This window comes from Cygnus atratus, chromosome 4, assembly GCF_013377495.2.
Source record: "Cygnus atratus isolate AKBS03 ecotype Queensland, Australia chromosome 4, CAtr_DNAZoo_HiC_assembly, whole genome shotgun sequence".
NCBI classification, from domain to species: domain Eukaryota; kingdom Metazoa; phylum Chordata; class Aves; order Anseriformes; family Anatidae; genus Cygnus; species Cygnus atratus.
This window is the reverse complement of record NC_066365.1, coordinates 53546284-53569926: the sequence shown is the minus strand read 5'-3', so window position 1 is coordinate 53569926 and position 23643 is coordinate 53546284. Positions and strand designations below refer to the sequence as shown.

The 23643-nt window shown below is 40.3% G+C and overlaps 1 protein-coding gene across 5 annotated transcripts in view; it reads right to left on the bottom strand.

Annotated features, from left to right (window-relative positions):
- The window catches only part of SMIM14 (small integral membrane protein 14), a 53049-nt gene that overhangs the window by 8006 nt on the left and 21400 nt on the right, over positions 1-23643 (bottom strand). For all 5 annotated transcript variants that reach the window (XM_035551266.2, XM_050710437.1, XM_035551289.2 and 2 more), the window contains 2 exons: positions 16231-16341; positions 2213-2261 (listed from right to left, as the gene is read on the bottom strand). In XM_035551266.2, coding sequence (XP_035407159.1) covers positions 2213-2261; positions 16231-16341 — 160 coding nt within the window. The remainder of the gene's footprint in view (positions 1-2212; positions 2262-16230; positions 16342-23643) is intronic.

Here is a 23643-nt window from a genome sequence, read left to right as displayed (position 1 = left end):
GTGCTACTGTTTTGATCTGTGTCCAAAAATCTAAAAAAGATCTGACATCAAGGGTTGAAGAAACGAAGTGTTTACTTGGGAAGAATCAATGTAGGGCGTTTCTGAAAACTTCCAGCTGGTATCAACAGCAAAACGCATGATGCTGCTGTGACACTGGCTGAGCCACAGCCCTGATGTTTCCCCAAACAAAACCGCATACGTTTCATCAGTTATTCCACAACCCTGCAACTGAAGAATCTGTGTATGACAACACTCCCAGCTGTGCTTCCAAAAGGAAGACCAAATCCAGGGAATGAGCAAATGGGTGGGAGTAAAATGAGTTTCTTCATATTGAGGTCCTGAAATGAGGAATCAAAGGCAGCAAGTAGCACAAAATGGAGCTCTGGGACTTAGGGAAGAGGAGGTCCACCTCAAACATGAGCTCATTGTGATATAGCTCAAAAGAATGGGAATGAGGCAATGGGCAGAAGATTGGTCCAGAACTGTTTTAATCTGTCTCCGAAAATGTCTCTAGAAGCTTTTGCAGGCTCAATCTGTTTATTTTTGCCTTTGACTCCTGTGAGTCTCACATGTTGGTCCAAGTGCAGAACCACAGAAGCATCACAGAATAATCTGACAAATAGGCAGTTGCTGTCATTGCATCAGCAGAAAAATACCTTCGCTAAAACTAAATTTAAAGCAATATAATAACATAGGAGAGGATTTACTCTATCATTTTTGCTTTGGTTTTTGAAATAAACCACTGGTTTGGAACAATTGCTGCCAAACTGCTTGCATCTGCACAGACAGTTACTGCATGGATCCCTTTCAGGATGGAAAGCAATTTGCCACAAACCACTCACATCTCCACTGTACTATGACTTGGTAGCACAAAAGCAATCCCACAAGCTTTGTGCTCATACATAACAGAACTTACTCATTTACAGCCTTTAGCCTAAGGGACGTGTAAATACTGATGATTTCCTCTCCTAGATTCAAGAAAAAATAGACATAGAAGCCTAAGGTCTAGAAGACTAAAAAGGACAGGTGTGCTTAGGAGAGGAGGTTTGCTGGAGGTCTCAGATATATGGCTGGAAAGTCCATAAGGAAAAAGTAAAGCCAGCAGTGCCGTTATGGCAGATGTGCTTCCCACTCTTTTAGAGCTCATAGGTTTTCCTCTTCAGCCCATCATGACAATGAATCTGGGAGCGTTTCACACCAGGAGGACACAGTGCAAATACAAGCTAGATGCCTGTCTCTAACCAGGATTTACTGGGGAGTGAAGAAGGAGGAACATGAGTGAATGAAGGCATGCACTCTCCCCAGCATCTGAGAAACCTTGACTGTGCTGCTCCCAGACCTGTAGAAGACAAAAGCACCTCCTGCAGAAAGAGCATCAGCTGCTCCTACTTCCAGGAGCACTGCTCAGGTGCTCCCTGGGAGCCTTACAGTAGTCCTGATGCAGGCTAATTGAGCAAGTTTATATGCTCAATTGGTAAAGCAATATAGGAAAAACAGATCCACCTCATTTTTATTTATAAGCATTTGGCAATGTTCCCTTCAGACTATGAACAGTGTAAACAGAGCACCTCAGGGCAAGCTCACATTACTGCGTAACTTCTACACAGTCATACTTCCCTGCAGAAGCTGGTAACGTTTGATTATCCCAGTAATGCTCATTGTTTTTTTTTTGATGTGTTTCACAGCAAATTTCAAGGAAGTGTACACATCAGTACTCTGCTTCATTAACTATACAGCCACTGAGTCAAACAGAAAGACGGTCACAGTGTATGTTGGCTTACCAGCCAGAGCTGCCAGAGCTGAATAGCCAGACTTCACTGGTTAGGCTGCCATGACAGTAAGGGGGAAAAATAACACCCCTCTCCAGATTCTCTCTTTAGGGTGAAAATTAAACTTGAAGCTTACTCGGAGGTCAGTGGTAAGATTCAATAGCGCTTGGTGCCTGTTCAATGCTTGTGCTGGTGTACTGGTACCCCCAGCTTGCTTACCACCACCCCTCCCATACAATGCTTCAAATGTATAAACCTTAATCTGAATCACAGATTCTCAAAAATTACCTCCCCCACATGATTTCAGTACTGTAGTATTTGATTTCCTTTAATATGTTCCTATAACAGGAGACCAACTGCTGTATTTCAAGGACCAGTCACACTGCATTTCAATTACGACTGTTTATTTCATTTCCGTGCACTTGATCTCAATAGTTACTCACATTCCTGAAGGCATTCTGTGTCTGTGCAGTACGACTGTGATTGTCTCAGCTGGAACAGAGGAAAAGAAAGGCACGATAGTTAGCAATGAGACTCAGGCAGCTTGTACTGAAATCATGATGCGGTATATTATCAGAGCACAAGTTCAAGGGAAGGGAAATTGTAACCCATCTTTTGCTGCATCACGTGGCTTACAGTACATGAAGAATCCCAGGCATTGAGGTAGTTTCTGAACACTATTTACATAATAATTTAAAATCACCTGACTAAAGTGTTATTGCTTCCACATGGATTGCAGCCACTGAATGCCTTTTAAAATTCAAATTAAAAATCTATAGCAGTATAGATTCTGATATGCTCTCCACCCACACACACATTTGGGGTTTGAAATAGATAGGTGTTACTACTATTATCTGAATCAAGCACCATTGAAATACTCTGTGATCACCTAACAATAAATGATCAGACGTGCATAGAGATGCAAAATTAAAGTTTCACATTTAAACATATCAATTACTAATTTTTCCACCTAAGATCTTTCAAAACAAGATTTTGATTTGTATTTTACTGTTTTTCCTGCTTACTGATGGGTAAAAATTAAAACACTTTTACCATGCACAGCTGTAATGATCATTTGCATTTACAGACTAGGTAAGCTTGGTAACTACAAGAAAAGTCAACACCAGACAACCTGTCTATGAGTATAACTATTTTACACATGACAGAGTCAATACAGACAAATATCCCATTCTTCATCAGGAGAGGATTTAATACGCTGTATTATGGAAATAGGTTCTACTCCCTCCTTAGGTAAACTACACTGATGAATAATAAAAGTTGTAAAATTATAGAATTGCTGTGATGCCTTGGTTAGAACTGAGATTTGCTTTATGACAGGTTTTCTGTCACAGTAATGCCACAAAATCCCAATACTCTTTGTCACAACAGGCTAATCCATTTATTATCAGTGTAAATACACAAATGCAAAATAGAAAAGATGTTATTTATGAAAGAAACATGAGAATAATTTCTACAAACAAAAATTTCCCTGTTAATGACATGAATGATATGCTTATTTGTCGTATGCAGTCATAATATTATACAAAGCACACCAAGGAAACAGCTGGGCAACTGCATGAGGAAGACACTTGGAAAACTTTAAATTCCTTTAATCATAAAGAACTTCAATGACAGGCATACTTGAGAAAGAAAAAAATGTAATTAGAGATTAATCACATTCATTTTTTGGTTAATATATTAAGATCTGCTAGTAAACTTACTGAGACTACCAAGAAGTTCCTTAGGAAGTACTGGGAAGGCTGGGTTTCATCTTTCGGTTATTTCTATAGTTAAAAACAACAGCAGGGAAAATTCAAGCAGAAGTCTTCAACTTACCTTATAAAAAAATGTTATCCAAGTACGCATACGTTTTAGCCTTCTTACATAAAAGTAAAATCTCATTTTATTTTCAGCCTTTGGAAGTCCTTCTCAAAGGGGAGATTTTACAAAGCAGACAGTACCAATTTCTACTGTCTGACACTGAGGGATTCCTGAACTGAGAAGACTGGATGTTGCCATGCCCATGTTTTATGGAGATCAGCAACATAATCTTCTTCTGCTCTTATACGGGTTTAATCTTGAAAGGGGCTTAATTTATAATCCCTAATCTGTAAAATGCAGTTTGCAGGTATTCTTCAACACAGAATAATGCTCAGAATTAAAACAGGTAATAGCTATAGGATCAGAAACATAATACAAATCAACAATTGTACAACATCTACCTGTCCCTCCCCGGTCCCCAGGATGGCTAACACTCGGGTAGCCTTGTCTCACTTGCCTAAATAGGCAACACTGCCTTGGGGCTCTCCAGCCCCAACGTTATTTACTCCCTTTCTAAGCGTTACACCCTGTCCAAACACAACCTCTTGAAACCATGCCATTAATGTTTCAAAAAAAGCCACCTCAAAAATGGTGCATGTGCTTTTTAATGCTGCTAACAACCCCAATCCTTCAGCTGCCTACCCGACAGGCCCCCACCGCTACCACAGAAAAAGGACGGAGGGCCAGCTTTGACTGGCACGAGTACGTTAACCACCAGAGAAGCTTACTCCACGAGAGCAGGAAGACATTCTGCCTACAGCTACGCCTTTCTTCAGGAGTGGTCTCAGGGGCACTCAAAGCACGGTGTGGTCATGGCCACGTGGGCATCTTGGCCACTTCTGCCTGAAAAGGCATAGGCTGCCTGGAAATGCCTGCTGATGTAGGAGTAACATGATTAAGACACCAGAAGTATTAAAGCTCTCAGATTTTGTGTGCCCAGAGGGTGCTCATAGGCTCCTTGTCCGTAAGGCACAGAGTTTTACCCCATGGGCACCCTTGGTGACTTCTCAACAGATGGGACCTAGGCTCCAAGACCCTAGAACAACGAGTGCTACTGGCAACACCAATGACATAAATATTTCAGTAACTGAACAGTCTTAAGAGAAATACCATTAGGAATTGCTCTACAGATCTCTGCTGAAAGAAAAAGAATTGCTCTTATACTAAATAATATCCTGCCAATATGAAAAAAGTCTGCTTATGTATGGAGGAACAATGTACAGAGGAACCTTTACAAAGTAGTCATCTGCACTTTGCTAATGGGACTGTGCCTTCCAAAGGACTAGAGCAATATTCTGTTTTTCTATGGCAATTGAGAAACTAACTGTACAAGGTAGGTTTAGAAACCCCAATTTATTATGTGAAATAGTTACATGAGGAGATATGAAAAAAGTGCATTTTTTATAATTCATATAAAACTCCTCTAAATTGAAAACAATACATAGTCATATATCATGCAGATTTAAAGGTCCCAGCTAAAAAAATTACACTGCATTGCCTCTGCTCCTTCATATCCAGCAGTAAAATATTTCTTATAAAGCTAACTCTTCCAGTTAATTCCAAAATTTCTTACAAAACCCACTTGTGCTGGAGAAGATAGCACAGGAACACTACCCATAGAGTAGGTAGTCAGGCTTTCAGAAGCCATAGATGACAAGGTAAAAACACACTCAAGCATCTCCTCATGCTCTCTTCCCCTCCTGAGTACAAGCACGTGTAAAACCTCACTATCCTACTAGCACAAGCTGTAGGAGGGCTCCCTATACCAGCTAACAAATTTGTCTTTAACAACTCAATGACAGGCCGTGTGTTGCTCTCCTGGGACGAAACACGACAGATGCCTGCAAAGGAGCAGCAGTAAAAACCAGGCTTTTCTCAATTCACTCAGGTGAAGTAGGTCGTAACTCTGTAACCCAGTACAAATCTGATCCTTTACGGTCACTAAATTAGTCAAAAGATGAGAACAGATTCTGGCATGTGCATGAAAAGCTTACATAAGGTGAATGGTTGGGAAAGGTAATACCTTTTGCTGAAACACGACTGCTCCTCTGCCTACCAATTAGCTCTCCTTCCTGTTAACTGCACCCGTAAGGGACAGAAAAAACTCAAATGCAAGACATTTTAATTGTCAGATAATTGAAAAAAGAGCAATTATCAGGGACTAGAAATAAGCCATCTTTTGTACTCAGGTTTTCAATTCTGATGTGGAGAGGGAGTTTGGATGAAAGTTTGTACAATAACAATAAAAAGCAGAAGCAGACTTTCCCTCCTCTCAAGAAAACCCACAAAAAGACTTTTCAAATACGCCCCACTTTTACAGGTAAGCAGTTGCTCAGACAATTTTAATGGTGATACTTGATTGTAAGATGCTCACAGGACCGCTAGAGCTGGGAACACTTCGGAGTCAATAAGAAAAACCTGAGCAGAGAAGTGGTTCTTAGGATATGTTAACTCTTATGTACTCAAAGGCATCAAGCATTACTGATGATGGTGTTGGTCTTATTCATATTTCAGAGACCCTAGTGCTTTCAAAAATGTGAATTTAGTGAATGACAGATAGCTGATTGCCTGGCCTGATAGCCACTGAAGTCAGTAACAGCCTTTTCGTATTTTTCAGTATATTTTGGATCAGGCCCTTAATAAGAACACAGAAATTAGGTGAGTGAAACATCAGGGCTTACTCAACAAAAGAAGAAAGAGTGACATATGTTACAAAACTACACATTTATAGAAAATATTATTTTTTTCCATTTAAATGAATAGTTTTATATCTGAATTTTAAACATTCTATGTGCAGTTTGTCATCCAAATACAGTAAATGTCTTTGTGCATGTGAGCCAAAAATGAACTAATTTATTGCTTATTATCCAAAATGAAGTAAGCACAAAGTGTAAACAGAATAAAAACTGAAAAGGCTCCATATTTTTTAGTTTCAGCACAGTGCAGGCTTGCAGGAAATATTAAGTAAAAATACTAATTACAAACGTATGCACATTATCTAAAATACAGCTGTGAACTTCAATTCCTTCAAAGTACATTTAAAGGGTTGAACAGTTTAAAATAATTTAAATTAATAATCCACACACCACAAGAACTCTCGGTCAATATGAGTATCTGGTTTATACAAAGCCCCTCATAAGATAGATCTTGGAACTAGGAGGCACCAGTGGCTGAATTACAGTAAATCAGTGTCCACTTACTGATAGATCTTGAATGTAAACCTGACAAAATGTCATGAAAAAAAAAAGAAACTGAGATGCTTTCGTTGGTAAGAGAGAAAAGGGCCTTTCCTCATTCTTTCCCCTTGACACTCACATTTTGCATTGCAAAAATAAAACCAACCAAAAAAACACATTCAAAATGGCTCCCCGTTCAAATTTGAAATAGCTTTTCCCCTTTTTTTCCCCCAAAGACAGCTTGTAGCCTCAGATTACACTAATACAGCCGTGTTTAGATACCGATCCTTTGACAATGTATATAAAGTATGGCTTCAACCTATTACGGGTCAACAGCACCTACCCATCAAGCACACCCGAAACCCGACTGGCTCTTGCTGCTCCTCCTGCCATGCTCTGACAAGAGTCTACAAAGGTTTTTTCAATGAGAGCCACCTCTTTTTGCAGTCCCCAGCTGCGACCAAATCATGCACAGTCACAGAAAAGGGGGCCAACTAACAGCTTCTGGAAATGTACGTGAAGTCAGCGTCTGAAGCAAAGTCTCTGTGTTTTCCCATGCAGACCCAACATATGAGCAGACAAACACGCTGCTGTGTGGTGCAATCAGGGCGTTAACTTCTCCTGCATGCTAGCTGCTCCACAAAATCCAAGTGAAATAGTGAGCCCAGTGAACCTGCTTCCTCGAGCCAAACAGAGAACTTGTTTTTCCCACACAGTGACCTCAGCTCCTGCGATCATTTCAGTCTTCCCATGAAAGAAGTTCAGCTACTTTGCATTTCCCACTCATCACAGACAGCTACTGTGGAGGACTCAAGACATCTGCCTACCTTCACAGTGACTTCTTCTTGTGCCACTCAACTCCCTTACTTCCTCTTCAGACGAGCTTTCAGAATTTGCTACCCCAGAGCCTCTGGGGACTGGTCTTGCAATCTCTGCTCAGACAAACTGTTTTTCATTCAAGTTGACAGTAAAAGATTATGAGTTCCTATCCAGCATGAATTGGAAGGGGAAAACTTTTTAACGGTTAAGTATATAACTAGGGTTAAAAAAGGAGAAAAAAAAATACAGTGCTTGCCTAATATCAGGAAGATACCGAGGATCACACAGCTCACAAATGTGTCATTTTCCAAAGAAATAATGACATAATCCCTGCCCAAATGCACTTTCAAACTCTTGAAACAGTGTTATAAAGAGGAATAAGGCTAGTGGCAGGAACTCAAAGCCATAATCAATGAAGTCTAGTCATCTGTCAACGTAAGATGAGCTGAAAATAAATTGTTTATGTAGGGATCATTAAAATAGTCGCCTTTTAGAGTAACTTTTGAGACAGTTCAAATCAGAAAGAAGTCCTCAGAAAAGACATGACTGAAAAATTAGCAAGCTCACGAGCCAGGTCAGGAAAAGACTTCCATACGAAAGATTGTGGTGGAATAAAGCTCAGAGAAATGTGTGAAAGAAATAGGCAAATTAGGTACCAAGATAAGAGAGCAGAGACAGATAAGGGTGGCAAGGAAAAGAAAAGGATAGATAAGTATGGAAGCAAGGACAAATAACTAACTTCATGTGGTCATTTATCCCCTGAATAAAAGTAAACTTAAAATGGAACCATAAGGACTGTTGATAGAAAATTTTGTGCGATAACAAGGGCAAAATATCATCCCTTGTGACAATACTTTTTTGCAATTCAGACCGGTTGTAAGCTCTGCCTTTTCTCCTCAGCTATGGCAGAAGATGACAGCCCCACGGCATACTTCTGATTGCATTCGGATGCTTCTAGGTAATGAAATCACTGTTTAAACTTTGTTGGCAGCCACATCTGTTCTGTCCAAAGTATATAAATGATTTAGTAAACAACATGATAGATAAATTGCTGTGGTACGATAGGACAGTCCTGAATACAAGGCAGGTTGCAAATTGAATTGTAGCATTATCCGCAGAGTTCAGACAGATGCAAAAAAATGACACCTACACGCATTATTCTGCTACAAGCTGGCCAAGAGAAATAAGAGGAAAAAAAAAGGAGAAAAGAAGGGCATACTGATAGTATTAAATTGTCTCCTAAACCACATTCGCTTTTCTTAGAGGAACAAGCAAGGAAAAAGTGAACACTGCCCTCCCCACTCCCACTCCCCATTTTCTATGAGCAAGTACAGAATTAAGATAAAATAAATGCTTGCTCATACCAGGGCAGAACATCAGTCTGCTACAAAAACATGGAGTTTGGTCCTGTGAGGTGACAAATAATTTTCTCTTCCACAGCAAAAGGGTGAGAAGGATGTCTGGTACCTTTCAGAACAGTATTCCCAGGTTATAAGCCAAGTCTCGAGACCCAGAACCACCAACCACTTATGACAGAGGGAGAACATTACACCAACTTTCATACTGAAAAAATGAAATTTCACGGAGGAAGATGCAGCAGGTAAGTACGAGTGACCGCTGTACGACCAGGAGCACTGATTTGCCAAGAACTCATTCCTCTCTTCATTTTCTCTTTCTCCTCGGTGTCACACAGATCTGCCTTTTCAATTCTTCCCTTATTTTCCCTCAATTGTGTAACTTTTATTGGTACTGGCCTTGAGGACCTGGGATATGTCTGACATCCTACTCTAGGTGAATGTGAAGCAGAATGAATTAGCAGAGAGACAGGCAAAAGAAGATGAAGCAGTGTGAATGTCTGGATCAGCATAAGGAGCTCACAGTGCCTCTGACTATATGAAATACTAGACAACAAATGGATAAGGTAGAAATAACTGAACAATATCACTACAGAAACCTTTGAAAACATTCATGAACAACATAAACAGATCTCCCAAGAGGCTACTAACAAACTTGCATCTGAAATACAAACACAGAATACATGTTTATTTGTTTTTTGACCAGTTGAGTATCTTCTGCTAAATGATGCATGCTAGCAGAAGAAAAGTGTGCTCCCATGTAGACAGCCTTGAGGACAAAGGCTTAGAACTAGGAGTTCTACCAGTGCGCGGTGTTGATTACGTCCACATGTGGCCTGAGAGACAAAGCACCATTTTCTCCTTGTTCCTCAAACGAGATGGCTGTAACACAGCTCTGATCATCACAGCCATCCATAACGCAGGTTCTGTCTATGAACTACCGCTGGATTATCAAGCGGCCAGAATTCTCAATGCCTGTTCTTCCACACTGCTCGCAATACTGTTAGACTACACAAGCTTTATTTTGAGACAGTCATGAGGGGTGACTAAGACATTATATTTTTATAAATACATATATATGAGTGTAATATACATATATAGAGATATATTTATATTTAAATATAACTTTTTAAATACAATGGTTATATATATATTTACTACTATATTGTTTTTATTTATACCTTTTTTTATATGTATGCATGTATTTGTGTGTATAGACACACACACACACAAGTTAAAAAACAGCAGCTTCCATCATGCTACAAAACTCAGTAATGGGAAATGCAAAGAATGCCAGGCACCTTCAACAGTTCTGAAACCTAACCCCTTACAGGCACAAATGGTCTCCATGGGACTTAGACCTGAGTGGACAACATTTTTCATGTTTTTTTTTTTTTTTTAAACACTCACCTGTCTAGAAAAATAGCCTTCATTTGTACTGCTTGATCTAGAATTAGTTTTTAGTTTACAGGCCATCAGCAGTGCATGATTTTTGTGATATAGTTTTGGGACCTTAAGCTGTGCAGAGCCAGCATCATGAGCACCAAGTGAAATCAGTGGAGCAAAGGGTGCTCAGGACCAGCTAGTATCCTGCCACTCTCCTCCTGTGTTTTATTCTTTTGGCACAGCGCCTTAGGAGGTACATCAGGTCTCTCCTGCATCTCAGAAGGATGGTAACTTCTTCTTCGTCCTAATGAACAACCTAACATTCAGCTCTTGGGAAGGGTCCTTTCTGAATCAGCCTGGACTCCAAGAAATTGGGAACAGAAGGCACAGGTCTGGAAGAAAAGGGGACAGTGAGAGCAAAATGTGACTTCTTTAGCCAAGCAGCCAGAGAGCAGAAGGGCTGCAGACTAGCAGCAGTAGCAACTGCTATTGAAAAATAATTTAGAAGGCAAATGCCATGGAACATGGGTAACAAGTCTCCAGGGCAACCTCCATATTTAGAAGGTCACCTTAAATCACCACATATTCATTCAGTGTAGTTCTGCTCTGCCTCAGTAGAAAGCCACATCAGTAGGGTAACTCATTTTTGCTGGATGCCTGAAGGACTATTTAAGTCAGGCTTAGCTGTGCTGACATCTTGAGAACTTTTCAACCATTTGCAGCAAACAACGCAGACCTATTTTAGTCATGTGTTTATTCTGTGCTGTTTGCACAAGGTCTCGCTCAGCCAAGACTCATGGCTATGCTGGATACTATTTCAGACTATGCCCGTTTATAACAACAAGACTCTACAGTGACCTGGCCAAGAGAATTATGTGGAAATCTGGTTCACAGAAGAGTCTTGAACCATTTTTTTCTTTGGAAATAGCTTGAAAATTTGCATCTTTTTGCTATAAAAATCAAATGGCACCTCAAAATACAAGACAAATTAAAAAATGATTTGCTTTATATTCTCCAGAGTTTTTGAAACATTCAAGCCTTCTGGTATAGTAACATAACTAGACATGGGCCATTACTTTGCAATTAGCTACAGAAGAGCATAGCACAAGGTTGTAATTCCCACAGAGGTCTGTAAGGCCATCAAATCTCAGCAGCAGAACTGTTGGCTGTTCATCAGAACTGGTCCTTTTGTATTACAGAATTAGAAATGCTTTGGGGAAAGAACATATTGCTCGTTTTTGTAGAACCCAGTATGAGGGAAATCTAAAGTCACAGTTTCAGTAAAGCAAATAATGCTGTATCAGAGAAAAAATAAAGGACCTTTACACCCTACAAGATTAGGTGCCGCTGGCTCACTTCGACATTTCTGGCCACTTTAAGTAGTCATATACAGGTGCCAGGCTTCATGAAAGATGTTCTCTGCATGATTATTCCTGCCACCTCGGGCTTTCACAGTCTAGTTTTCACACTTGGATCACGGATCACACGTTTACTCAAATAGCATGGAAGTCTACAGGAACTATATAGTGTGATCAGACTTTTATTTTGCAAGAGAAACGAAGAAAAGGGAAATACAAAGATTTAAATATAACATCATTCTCATCCAGAGATTTGCTATCCTCTGCCACAACTAAGACAGGAATAATTTTCTCTGGATACCACAGAATATCCTTCACTGAAAATCTTTTAAACAACTGGTCCATTGTCTGTCAAGTGTCCTCCCCATTAAAGTCCTTGATTTTGTTTGTTGTTCTTCATTCTTGAACTTTGGCTCTTCTTGTCAAAATAAGTTTTGTAGATGGAAGAGACTGAACAGGAGATAAAGTCATACGAACTAACAGGTCTGTCATTGTCTCTTAACAACGCTTATGTATTTGCAGAGGATGGAAAATCTGATGATATTTTTCTTCTATGCTTACTTCCTTTTATGGAAGTTCCCAATTATCTGCTATATCCATAGTGTAAATAGTGAGCCCAATATACAATAGTCAAATTGTTATACAACAACTCCAAATCATAACAGATGGCGCCATGGGTATTACATACTGGAAATAATATTTATGAGGTCACAGCCAAGGATTTTTGATTTCTGCTGTTTGCTAGGAATACTTGGAAATCACAATATTTGCTTATTATTTATGGTGGCCATGCTACAGAAGTTTACTATGTGCAAAACACCAATGAGAAATCTGAAAAATCCACTTCAGGAAAAACGATAGAACATTTAACAAAAGGTAAATCAATGCCACTTACGCACATGTACATAAGTTATAAGAACTGCGGGCATGAACAGCATCTTCCAGGCAGCCTAATAAGTAGCAAAAAAATCTTTTAAAATGTCACGTGCATTAGAGATACAAAATCCATTGTCTATAAAACCATCACGGTATTATGAATTAAGAAGAAAAGGAAACAAAACAGAACCTGGCTTAGTCAAGTAAAATGAGGGACAGAAAAATAATCAAGTCACATAGCTTCGTAAAAGTTAGTCTTCTTAAAAAAAGACAGCTTACTTGTTCATAATGTTCTGTGGTGTTGCTAATAGCAGAGAAGAAGAGTTTAAATGACAACAACAAAACCTTTTCATTTTATAAGCATTAATTGTAATGACAAGATGAACTGAACGTTTAAAGTAGAGATTTAAACTACGTGCTATCTATAAAAAAAAAATCCACAAGTTATTGTACTTGGAATACCAAACGCAATTTATAAGAATTTCAAGGTAAATATACCAATTAGCTTAGAAATTTAAAGTCACACTTTGGGAATTAAAATGAGAACTTCAGGTTGTAAACAGAGCTTTTGACCTACTGCTGTCCTTGGCATAACATCATCACTGAAATTTTCCGTACAGTTAACTGTAATGGAAATCCTGTGTATTTGAATATGTAGCTTTTAACTCTACATGTAACAGCCATACTTAATACATCACGACTTCTTCATCAGCAGAAACCTTAATTCTTATCAGTGTTGTTCTATACAGGTATAAGCAGATCAGTATGTAAGAATTACTTTAACCTAAATGCAAGCTATTAAAGTCTTTACATCAATCATGTTAATATTTGCACAATGTCATTACTAAAGGATTCTAAAACTGTATTTCCACACTTGAGCACCTCTCATAACTACACTGCTATTCTGATAAATTTGATCTTAAAATTGAACTTCTAGGTTTACAGGACTTGGTCTAGAGAAAATTACAACCCACTTGTTGAGTCCAGACAAGTACTCCTAACTATAATACTGTTCCAATGTGCTCTTGTTTGTTTTATACCTATCAAGAAGAATCAACAATTTAGTACGTAGTAGTAGGGAACCATTCTGCATATACAACATGTCTGGATTTCCTCTCCTCCGTTATGAAAAACTGCAGATTGCCTACCTTTCTTGTATCCCAATGGTTTTGGAATACAGGTTTTGAGGAACCAACTTTCAGAAGTAATAGGCACCCAGTCTCCAATGAGACTTATGGAGTTCAGCAACCTTGGAAAACGTCCAAGGGTTCCTTTTAAAACAAATAGTAAAATTCCTGTTTGCTCACGCTGTGTACAATTGAATGACAAAACAGAAGCTTAGAAAGCAAACTCTTCCCGAACAATAAAAGCTACCTACATAATAATGGAGAGTTAGCAAGTCTGCTAAATCATGCAACAGGTCACTTGAGGATGATTCTCTGGCCACTGACACAGTTTTGAGACTTTGCCTTTCTAGATTCCGCTGAACTATCCCAGCTCGTGATTGGCTCTTATAAATATTTAGCAACAGCTGGTTTTCCTTTTACAAGGGATGAAATCTGGCATTTCCCATTACTCCTCACAGTCTCAAATGTTGATTCCTATCATCTTTTTGGAAGCTGAACATTGAGCAATAAACTCTATTCCTGCAGCTACACAGAACACTATAAAATTGGCCTTGGTGACCACCCCACTGAGGATGACAGCTGTGATTTGCTCCATTTACATTCACAGCACAGGAACCAGTGTGCCTCCACATCATCCATTTGCACCCGTCTTATACTGCATGGTGCTGCCCAGGAACAAAATCTCACACACCTTTGTGGCACGTGTAACTCTGGACACAACACACCTCTACCTAGAACCCTCCAGCCACAGCAAAAGAGCACTAGCAGACTTGTGCCATTGTTTACCGGTATGTTCCAGCAAAAAAATGAAAAGCTGAGAAACGCAGAACCGGCATCAAAAGTCTGGACCATACTGCTTCAGGCTTGCATCTGACAAGCCTCAGAGGAAAAAGCAGCAAACATGCATCCTCCTTCCTCCCTCCCAACTTCGTGAAGCTTGGTCCTGGGGCTTCCTCTGCCACCTTAGCATGTATCATGGCAGGTATCATAAGACAAAAATCCTTCCTGGGACAAACTGTTGCCTTTCAGTAATGAAATATGAAAGCAAGCCAGCCTCTAATGACTTGTGAGACTCAGGCAAGAACTGGCTGCACCATACTTGGAAGCTACCAAAGGGAAATGATATCAGGCCCATACAGAACATGGAATTGGCTATACAGACATGCTCTATTTGTCTGGTGCCATTTCGGGCTTTAGTGCAGCTGGCCACTAGATTTGGATGGTTGGCAACCTCAGCTTTGACGCATAGCACAAGGGTTTCCACGAGCCAAATGCTTGTCGTTTCCTCTTGCCCTTGTGGGGGGATCATTTTGCCTTCTGCTGCAGCTAATGATGTAGCCCTCCCACTGACAGAGCCTGGTTTTTTGGTTGTTTTTGTTTGTTTTCAGCACTGCTTTGGCTCCCAATGTGGCCTATATTTGTTTTTAAGCCATTCTTGGTGTGTGGGCCAAGGGGCACAAGGTGAGAAGATGATGGCATGGATTCCACTGTGCTGCATTATGGAGATCCATGGTGAACACTGCTTGCTCTGAGCACAGTAATTTTGAAAAATGGGGTCACCTGGGCTCCTGAGAGCACAGGTATAGCTTCTGCGTGGCTTTAGGTTCTTCCCCTGGCAGTCCAAATGAAACAGTATAGTGATGCACTCCAAGGTCAAGAGAACATGGACGCTCAGGACTCTTGTCTTCAGGGTGAAGTGGAGCCATATCAATGAAACCCACACATTTGCAAGAACAAGCTATAAATACTTCTTGCAAAATACTGTTTAAAGCAAACTTGTCCTTCCTTGGATGTATGCAGGTGGAACTGGTTTTATTATAAGGTCAAGCATAGGAATTGATTCCCAGACATATATGGCTTGGGATTTGAACATTACCCCTCCTCTTATCACAGACTAGTTGGAGACCATGTTTTCCTGAGAATCTTCCTAAAACACTGATAAGAAACCCTTTGAAGAAGGGTCTGATCCTAGAGAGGCTGCTCTTCACACGTACTGCCTTAAGCAGTTGGTGTACTCAGTAACTTAAAAGGAAATTATTTTAAACCCTAAGAAAGAAAAATGGGATAAAAACAAATATATGAAAATCAACAAGGGGAAGCACATCAAACAGAACTCAGAAGTTAAAATCACTGGATTCTCAAATTCAGTATTTTTTTAAAGCTTAGTTAAAAAAAATAAAATCTGTTAAAAAAAACATTAAAAGAATCAGCTTGCCACATGGGTAGGCAGAATTTCATGTGTGTGGTATCAAACTGAACTCAAAGAGCACACAGCGTAGTTTCTTTGGTTTTACGCAGATTAAAAAGAAGGTTACAGAGAAACATTTCAATAGAAACAATGCCAATGCTGTAAAAATGCAGCCCTGGAAAATGAGAGAAAGTTATCATCTTTATTAAGTATTCAAATGTTCATCATAAGGTCTGATACAGAGATTCTAGCTGCACATGCAACTGAATAAGCAAAATCAATAGCATCAGTAACTGCAAGTGCTGAAGTAATGTCTGAATAACCACCCTTCCAAATGCTCTCATATCATCCTTACCAGATTAATCAGTCTTCTCATTGCATGTTCATGTGAGCAAATGCATTCACAAGGATCAAATCCACCTTCTGCCATGGTTCTCTGGATAAACCTGAACTTGTCTGTGAACACCTAGGAAGAATAAGAATAAAGGTACAATGAACTCTTTTTTCAACTGACCTTATTTTACAGACTCCCACATCAAATTTCAGCTCATTTAATGCCAGAGTAAAAAGGCAAAACAAAGCAGAGTAATCCTATTATTCCTTTGGCAGCATGAATGAAGAAGTCTGGTATGTGCAGTTACCTTTTGATGTTGCTGAAAGCAGTGTCTCACACAGGCTTCCTTACAGAGCCAAATAATTTTTTGCAAGTATTTGTGAATCCCCCCTGAGTTTTCCTACATACCACTATGAAATGTATCCTGACAAACAAGAACTACACCAATCAAACTCTGGTTTCTCATCTGCATAGTGGGACTTTTAAGTGTATGAATACAATTTGAAAAGTCAGGGGAACTTGTGTTCTGAAACCCCTTACAAACTGTTGGCATTCTCCCCCTGGATCAATGTACAGGAAAATAATTTAAAATTCTGTAACTTCTTTGCTAGAGGGAGAAACAATCATCTTTATTGTATAATGAAAGCAAACAGCAGGGGTGCAAAAGTGGATGTACTTGGAAACGCTTTAAAAATGGAGCTACTCATACTCATTTTAGATCAAAGAAGTAGGTCATTCAGTTAGCTATAGAGAAAACAAAAGTTCAGAGATGCTGTAATGGACACGGTAGGGAAGCCATTCTAGGTTATTCACCTGCTAAAACCACTTCCACACCACACACTCAGCAATAGTACAAGCACACCTTTACTGTTTACCAATAGTTTTCTCAGTGACTTAATTGATGGTCAAAAGAGGTAGCAAATTGTAAGGTGTTTCTACCCCTGTGGTCAAGTCAGGGATTGTCTTCTCTCTAATGAGGACTGTTACGATGCACTAGATATGATACTTTCAAAATATTACTGTCAAACTTGGTATTAATAAGGTGAGATTCAGATTGTGTTTGTGCTGCACACACTGGGGTCCTAAAGTGAGATAACTAGAAGGCTTAATAAAGGCAGCAGCATAGAGCAGATACAACCTGTCCATTTCCTAAAGTAAGTAGCTTATGAAAGTGCCAGCCTTTTGATGAGGGTGTGCTCAACGAGCAGATGTGCTCTGCAACCTTCACCTTTAAAAACTTACAGCCTTGATTACACAAACATCCTGATATTCTAATTTCATTAGGAGAGAGAGTAACAACCCTATATGGCTGTAAGAGATCTTCATACAACAGAACGTATCACCACAGTAGTTCTTCCTTCCTGGGGTAAGAGGTGGAAAAAAGAAAATGCACTTCCGAAGTCCTTCCTCCATTCACTCTGAATGCTTGCCACTTTTCCATATTACCCTCAGCCATGGTGCAGAAGGCCAGATAGTGAAAGAAGCTAAGAGGTATCAGCATCTGCATTACAGAATATCAACTTCAGTGCAGTCATCTGCTTGGGTCTTCACTTTTTAAAAAAGAATACTAAATACTGAAGAAGAGCAAAAAAATTATTGAAGAGATGGACAAAAGACTGTTTAGATAATAAGAAAGATTAATCAGACAATTTATTGAGAAGAAGACTGAGATGACTTGATTATGAGACCTTGGCAAAGCAAAATAAACCTAAGTATTGATGAAAGTTCTTCGATTTTAGCCTGAGTTCTTCTGTTTTAGCATGAGGAACAGGTAAAAGCACTGATTGCCAAATAGTGCAAAATGGTTTCTCTGGACATAAGCTGACACCCAGGACAAGGCACTTGAACCACTGAAGTTGCAAAACAGTACTTAATACTAACTTGAAGGAATTTAGGAATCAGTAACACATAATAATGGCAAAACAATTAAGAGAGCAGGGTTGTTAATCTGTATAAGACCAGGAGAAATCAAATCATCAAATAATCATCACCGATGAAACCATTCTTTGTTGAGCATGCAACTGAAAAAAGATTAGACAATAACAAGGAAAAGAAATCTGTCACATAACATCATAAATATAAAGAGAGGTGTGCTAGAAAGGATTTACCCCAAGGCATCTGAATTGTACATGACAAATTACCTTAACGAGCTAAAATATAGCAGAACAAATGTTACCAGGTAAAATGCCTTCCAAGCTTTTCAATACAATCTTCCTTACAAGCTTTGTCACCTTCAAATGACACTTAAAGGAATCATCCCCCATCTTTTCCTCCTTCAAGCCTATAGCAAACTCTTAATGGCAAAGGAATGAAGATGGACCATCTATAGTGAGAAGAACACTATTTTTTCTCCTGATAAACAACTGGATGAAACAGATTTTATATGCATCTGTCCAGTTATAAGGAATAAAGAACCACTCCGTACTATATGATGATTTTCACTTGTAAAATGACACACTTTTGTGTCTGTATTCCTCATTATTGGCTTAATAACTGTATTATTTGTAACACACTGTGAATGTACAAAATACTAAATATCAACTAAGCTCTGTAATTAGATCCCTAAGTTTATTAACGTTTCACTCCCATGTGAGATTTGGTAATAAGAGACCAGTATTTTTATCTATCACAGAGCAGGATTCCTTGGCTCCGCTGTGTGCTCTTAGGCAGCCCGTTCACAAAATCCTGTTCCAGAACTGCAGCGTGCTTCCTGCCTGCCTCCCGGTACTTGCAATCGTCTGACCTCACGGCAGCTGCTAGTTTGTTCTGCCCAGCTCTGACCTCTTCGCTGAGCCACACCAACTCCCCACCTTTTGCAAATACAGCTCTTCCACATACAAGCTATTGCAGAAAGAAAAAAAAAAAAAAAAAAAAAAAGGATATGCTCCCTTCTTTTCTTCATGACCCGGAGAAAGAAAAAAACAAGCTGGTAGTTTTGTTTTACTTTGTTTTCTGTACATTCTGTTTATTGTAGCTTTGGTTTTCTTGGAATTTAGAGAGTAACTGGTGAGACCACAGCAATTGGTAAGGCCATTACACCAAATAAACGCAAGCACTCAGAGAGAGTTACTTTTAACCTAGTTAAAATGATTGCATTTTGCTTTGGCTACACTATTGATAAGGCAGTATTTAATGCAGGGTTTACAAACAGCCGGAAGATGTGTTTGGCAAACACGCCAACGCTCTCAGTGCTAACAGCTGCGAAGGTACGTGTTATGGCCCCTAGACTGAGCGAACTGATAGAAAGCGTAACGAAGGAGAGAGCCAGTAAACGTGGATGAATACGACATACCATCAAAGAGTCAATATGACTTCTTCAGTGTAAAGAGGCCCGTGGAGGCAATCATGAACAGTACTTCTGAAATTAAAGTGCTGTAGTCAGAGCCAGGACTACTATAATTCAGGAGCAAAATGGAAGACGGTCTCTGATGATTTAAGGCAGAAATAAAAGCCCACCATTACCTCCCGACTTGAGCATCTATTTGCAGTTGTAAGCAATGAAGCCATATTGAAAAGCATTTCTATGCAATTTTTAAAAGCATGAGTCTTCTCAGCTATGGTAATTATTGTAAATTGTTTTTTTCTTTTATTGTCTTTCCCAACCTGAGCCCTACAGCTGCATGGTGCATTTTATACATCCTACTATCAAAAAAACAATCTGAATGTTGTCTTTTTTTTTTGGACCTGGAGACTCTTCTATACTTTAAAATTATTGTAATGACTATACATTATTTCCCAATTCAGCGGCATCTCTCCTGAGTGAACAGCATGCAGCTGGTGAGCTCTGGGAGACAGAAATTATACTCTGCTTTTCTCCACCTTAATCATTACAAAACTGAATTCCTTTCTAGCATGAAGGCAAATGAGAAGTTTTGTCCATTTTCCACGGGCTGGATGCTCTCCAGCGTGACTCCAATACGATGCTGTTTAACAAGATTGTCAAGGTACATGTGTTGGTGAACTCTACTCCTTAGTAAAAAGAAGTGTATAAAATTATTATTCTAGTTTTTGAAGAAACTCGCTACACTCAGCACATTGCCAGAGTTGCTGCAGATTTATCACAGCCTGAACATGGCATCTTCAGCACTAAAACTTTACACCCATTAAGTCTCATCTTTCCTGGGTCCAAGCAGTCTTGAAAATCACACATAGGATACACACAATAAAAGAGTCTTTTCTGCCAAGTACTATTTTTGCTGTGTTGCTATTTCCTTGAAGATTGAAGGTTAGAAGTGCTTGGGAGTAAAATACCTCACAACACAGCAAACAAGTAGCAGAACCTTTCCACCTTACTTTAAAGAGAAACAAAATCTCCCCTATTTAGCTCCCTGTTACTGTTTTTTAGACAACTGCAACATCTCAAAGCACAATTGTCAAATATCTCTAACAAGCCATAGAGTTAATTTTGCTTCTGAGTTCAATTTTAGAGAAGTATGGCAGAACAAATGAAAATTTGTACAAGAATTGAAATAAAAACGTAGAAAGAAAGCACATGACTTGTTGAAGGCTCTCTGCAGGCATTCTGAAAAACGATAGAGGGCTGAAATACCAAAAGCCCCACACGAAGCATGAACGATTCACTGCCTCAAAGGTAAAATGCCCATTTTTATCTTACTGCCACAGGCAGAAACCCTCCCTCCTGTAATTTTCCGTGATCTCCTAAAGGATCTGTGTTTCCATGAAAAGGATTTGCTCTCTCGCCTTCTTGGGTGCACCTCAGCCATCCTGGTATCCGTGTTTCCTTAGAGCACCTTACGCTTTGCTTTCTGCAATTATTTTCTTCGCAGCATGCTCCTGATCGCTGCTTTTCTAGGGCTCTCCCTCCTCCGGGCCACTGCATCCCGCTGGGCACCATTAGCGCTCGGGGCGAGCAGCACCCCAGCTGGCTCATTACCAGGCACTTCAAAATATAAAGGTACAAGGGGTTACTCCAAAATCTGTTCCTAATCTTGCCTCTTCTAGAGACTGGGCACACTCAGCCCTGCCCGGTTACACAGAGTCCAGTTCAACATCACGTAGGTATACGGTGAAATTACGTGTAAAGGTATCTCCAGTGGGGCAATGCTGAAATACTGCTTATTAGAAAGCCATCAATAAAGAGTCTAAACATTCAAATCCAGTGAATCCAAGCTGAATTCGTTATCTAGTGCATTTTCCTGCTGATTGCCATCTTCTCTATTACTTGCACTTCATGCACAGCCACAGAACCCTGAGTGGTTTTTCAGCCTTTTGATGAACCACCTACCTCCAGCTCACCAGCCCGTTATTCGGCTGCCCACTATTTCAGTTGTACAACCAAACTCTGTGAGTAAGAAAGGCCAGGGAATTTTACCCGCTGACTTCTGCATCGCGTTTCTCTTCACACTGGGTTAGAGCATAGAGTGGAAAAACAATAGACATGGATTTGGGGTTTCTCTCTTAAACAAACAAACCGGAGACATGTGCAGATGGGACTGGCTGATTTCACCTGCAAAGAACTTGGCGAAATTTCTCGTTTCTCAATTACTGTCACCAGAAATGCAGCACGTTTCCCATCACCAGAGCAATATAAAGGAGGAACAAGGCAGAAATGATAACTGAGCCATTAAAAAAGCAAAGGAAGCAAATAACTAAACACAGGATAAAGCTACAGGACAGCGTAAGAAAACAAAAGCGTTCGTAGTTGAATAGGGAAGAAACATTACAAAAGGAGCTACAGAAATAGGCAGAAAATAAGGAGAAAATGTGCAGTGCTTTAAAATAAATGCATACTATTCTGCCTGAAGTTAGTGGATGCATATTCCTCACAGGGACGAACCAAAATGAATCCAGAAGCCAAGGACCTGGCATAGGCATCCCGTGGAGGAGGCCATTTAGCCAAGAGCTTTCAGTTGCTGGGGTTATGGGACTGGCAGTAAGGAGCTTGGAGATTCCTACTTCCTTCACAAAGCGACTTCCGCAGTTCAAACAAGGCTAAAAATAGGTTCTGTAAAAAAGAATTTGTATACAAAGTGATACTAATTAAAATATCCCAGCGACCTGTTCTCCTCTATTACTGTAATTTAAATAGTTCAAGTAAATATTCCCCCTCAGAACTTAGGTCTGAAACACCGCAACACTACATTTGGCTATTTTTACAATGGTAATTTTTTAATCCCTTTCATTAACGATGCGAGGGAAGCTCTGTCCCATCATTTCTTCCACGCTTACAGCTCCATTCAACTGGTACTGAAGCAAATACTCCCACTGACGTTGGCAGACCAGGATCCAGTGGTCCTGGAAGGTCGCAGATCCTTAGAGGACTACTAATGATCTTTCTCCACCAGGCCTACTCCTGGGCATTACATTGAGTTTTCAGGACAAAAGAAAACCAACTGGCTGACTGGGCACGAAAGCAGAACAGCAGGATGCAAATGTGGGCCCTGCCAGGAGCCGCGCCGCCACAGCGAAGTGTGGCTCCGATTACAGCTTCCTCCAGCTAATTGTCCCAGTTCAGATCATCCAGTTAGCTCTCCTTGTGAAAAGGGCTGCAGTGGTTTTGATGGCTGATACAATACCCAAAGAGAGCTCCTAGGCACAGCAACACTTTCAAAGCATAAACCAATTCCCCTCGGTCCCTGCCCTTAAAACTCCGGGGGGGGAGGAGGAAAGCAGCTGATTTTGTACTCGAAAGCATCAGCGGGTCTCCCTGGACTTCCAGCCGTAGCCTAATGAGTTGGCAAGTGTATTTTTGCACCGCAACTTTTCTCAGGATAATTAACAAGATCCGAGATGAACTTTTCAATGCAGATTAAGCTCAGCCAGTTCCTTTCCCCACGGAAAGCAGTGCTTAGCCGCGCACACAGACGTACCGCACCGGCGCTGTTCTTGTTGGTTTCAACAGAGGCATCACGAGCAGTTGGAGCTCCAAACAGAACTGTTCACCCGGCACATCCTGCTCAGCGCACGCTGATGGGAAGCTTTCCTGCTGCCTCACAAATCATTTGGTATGTAAGTAAATTAGGAATTAATTTTCCAGTGTCATCCATCTGGTGCTTATTACAAATGCTAATTTACTATAAAACAGCTCCTTAAAAGTAGGAGCAGAACCAAAGAAACCAAGAAGCGCTGATCCAGGCACAAAAGGACGCTTCAGTGACATGCCCAAACCAGGGAAGGAGCTTCTGAGCAGGGACTGGCTCAGAACCGAGGAGAAAGTGCCAAGGATCTTCCTCACCTTCTTCCCAGTGGTCTCCCAGGACCACAGCAGCATTGGTGCATCCCTTGTCCCCGCCACCCTGTGACTGTCGCAACACCACCAGCATCGCTCAGCCACCGGTGTTTTCACCCCGACGTGGTCACCTGGACGTGTCCCAAGGAGGTCAGCAGAAGACTTCTTCCTGGCAGCAGCAAAGCAGAAGCCACACACGAGAACTTGGAAGGGTTACGGGACGGACAAAGCCCTCTCACAGCCAA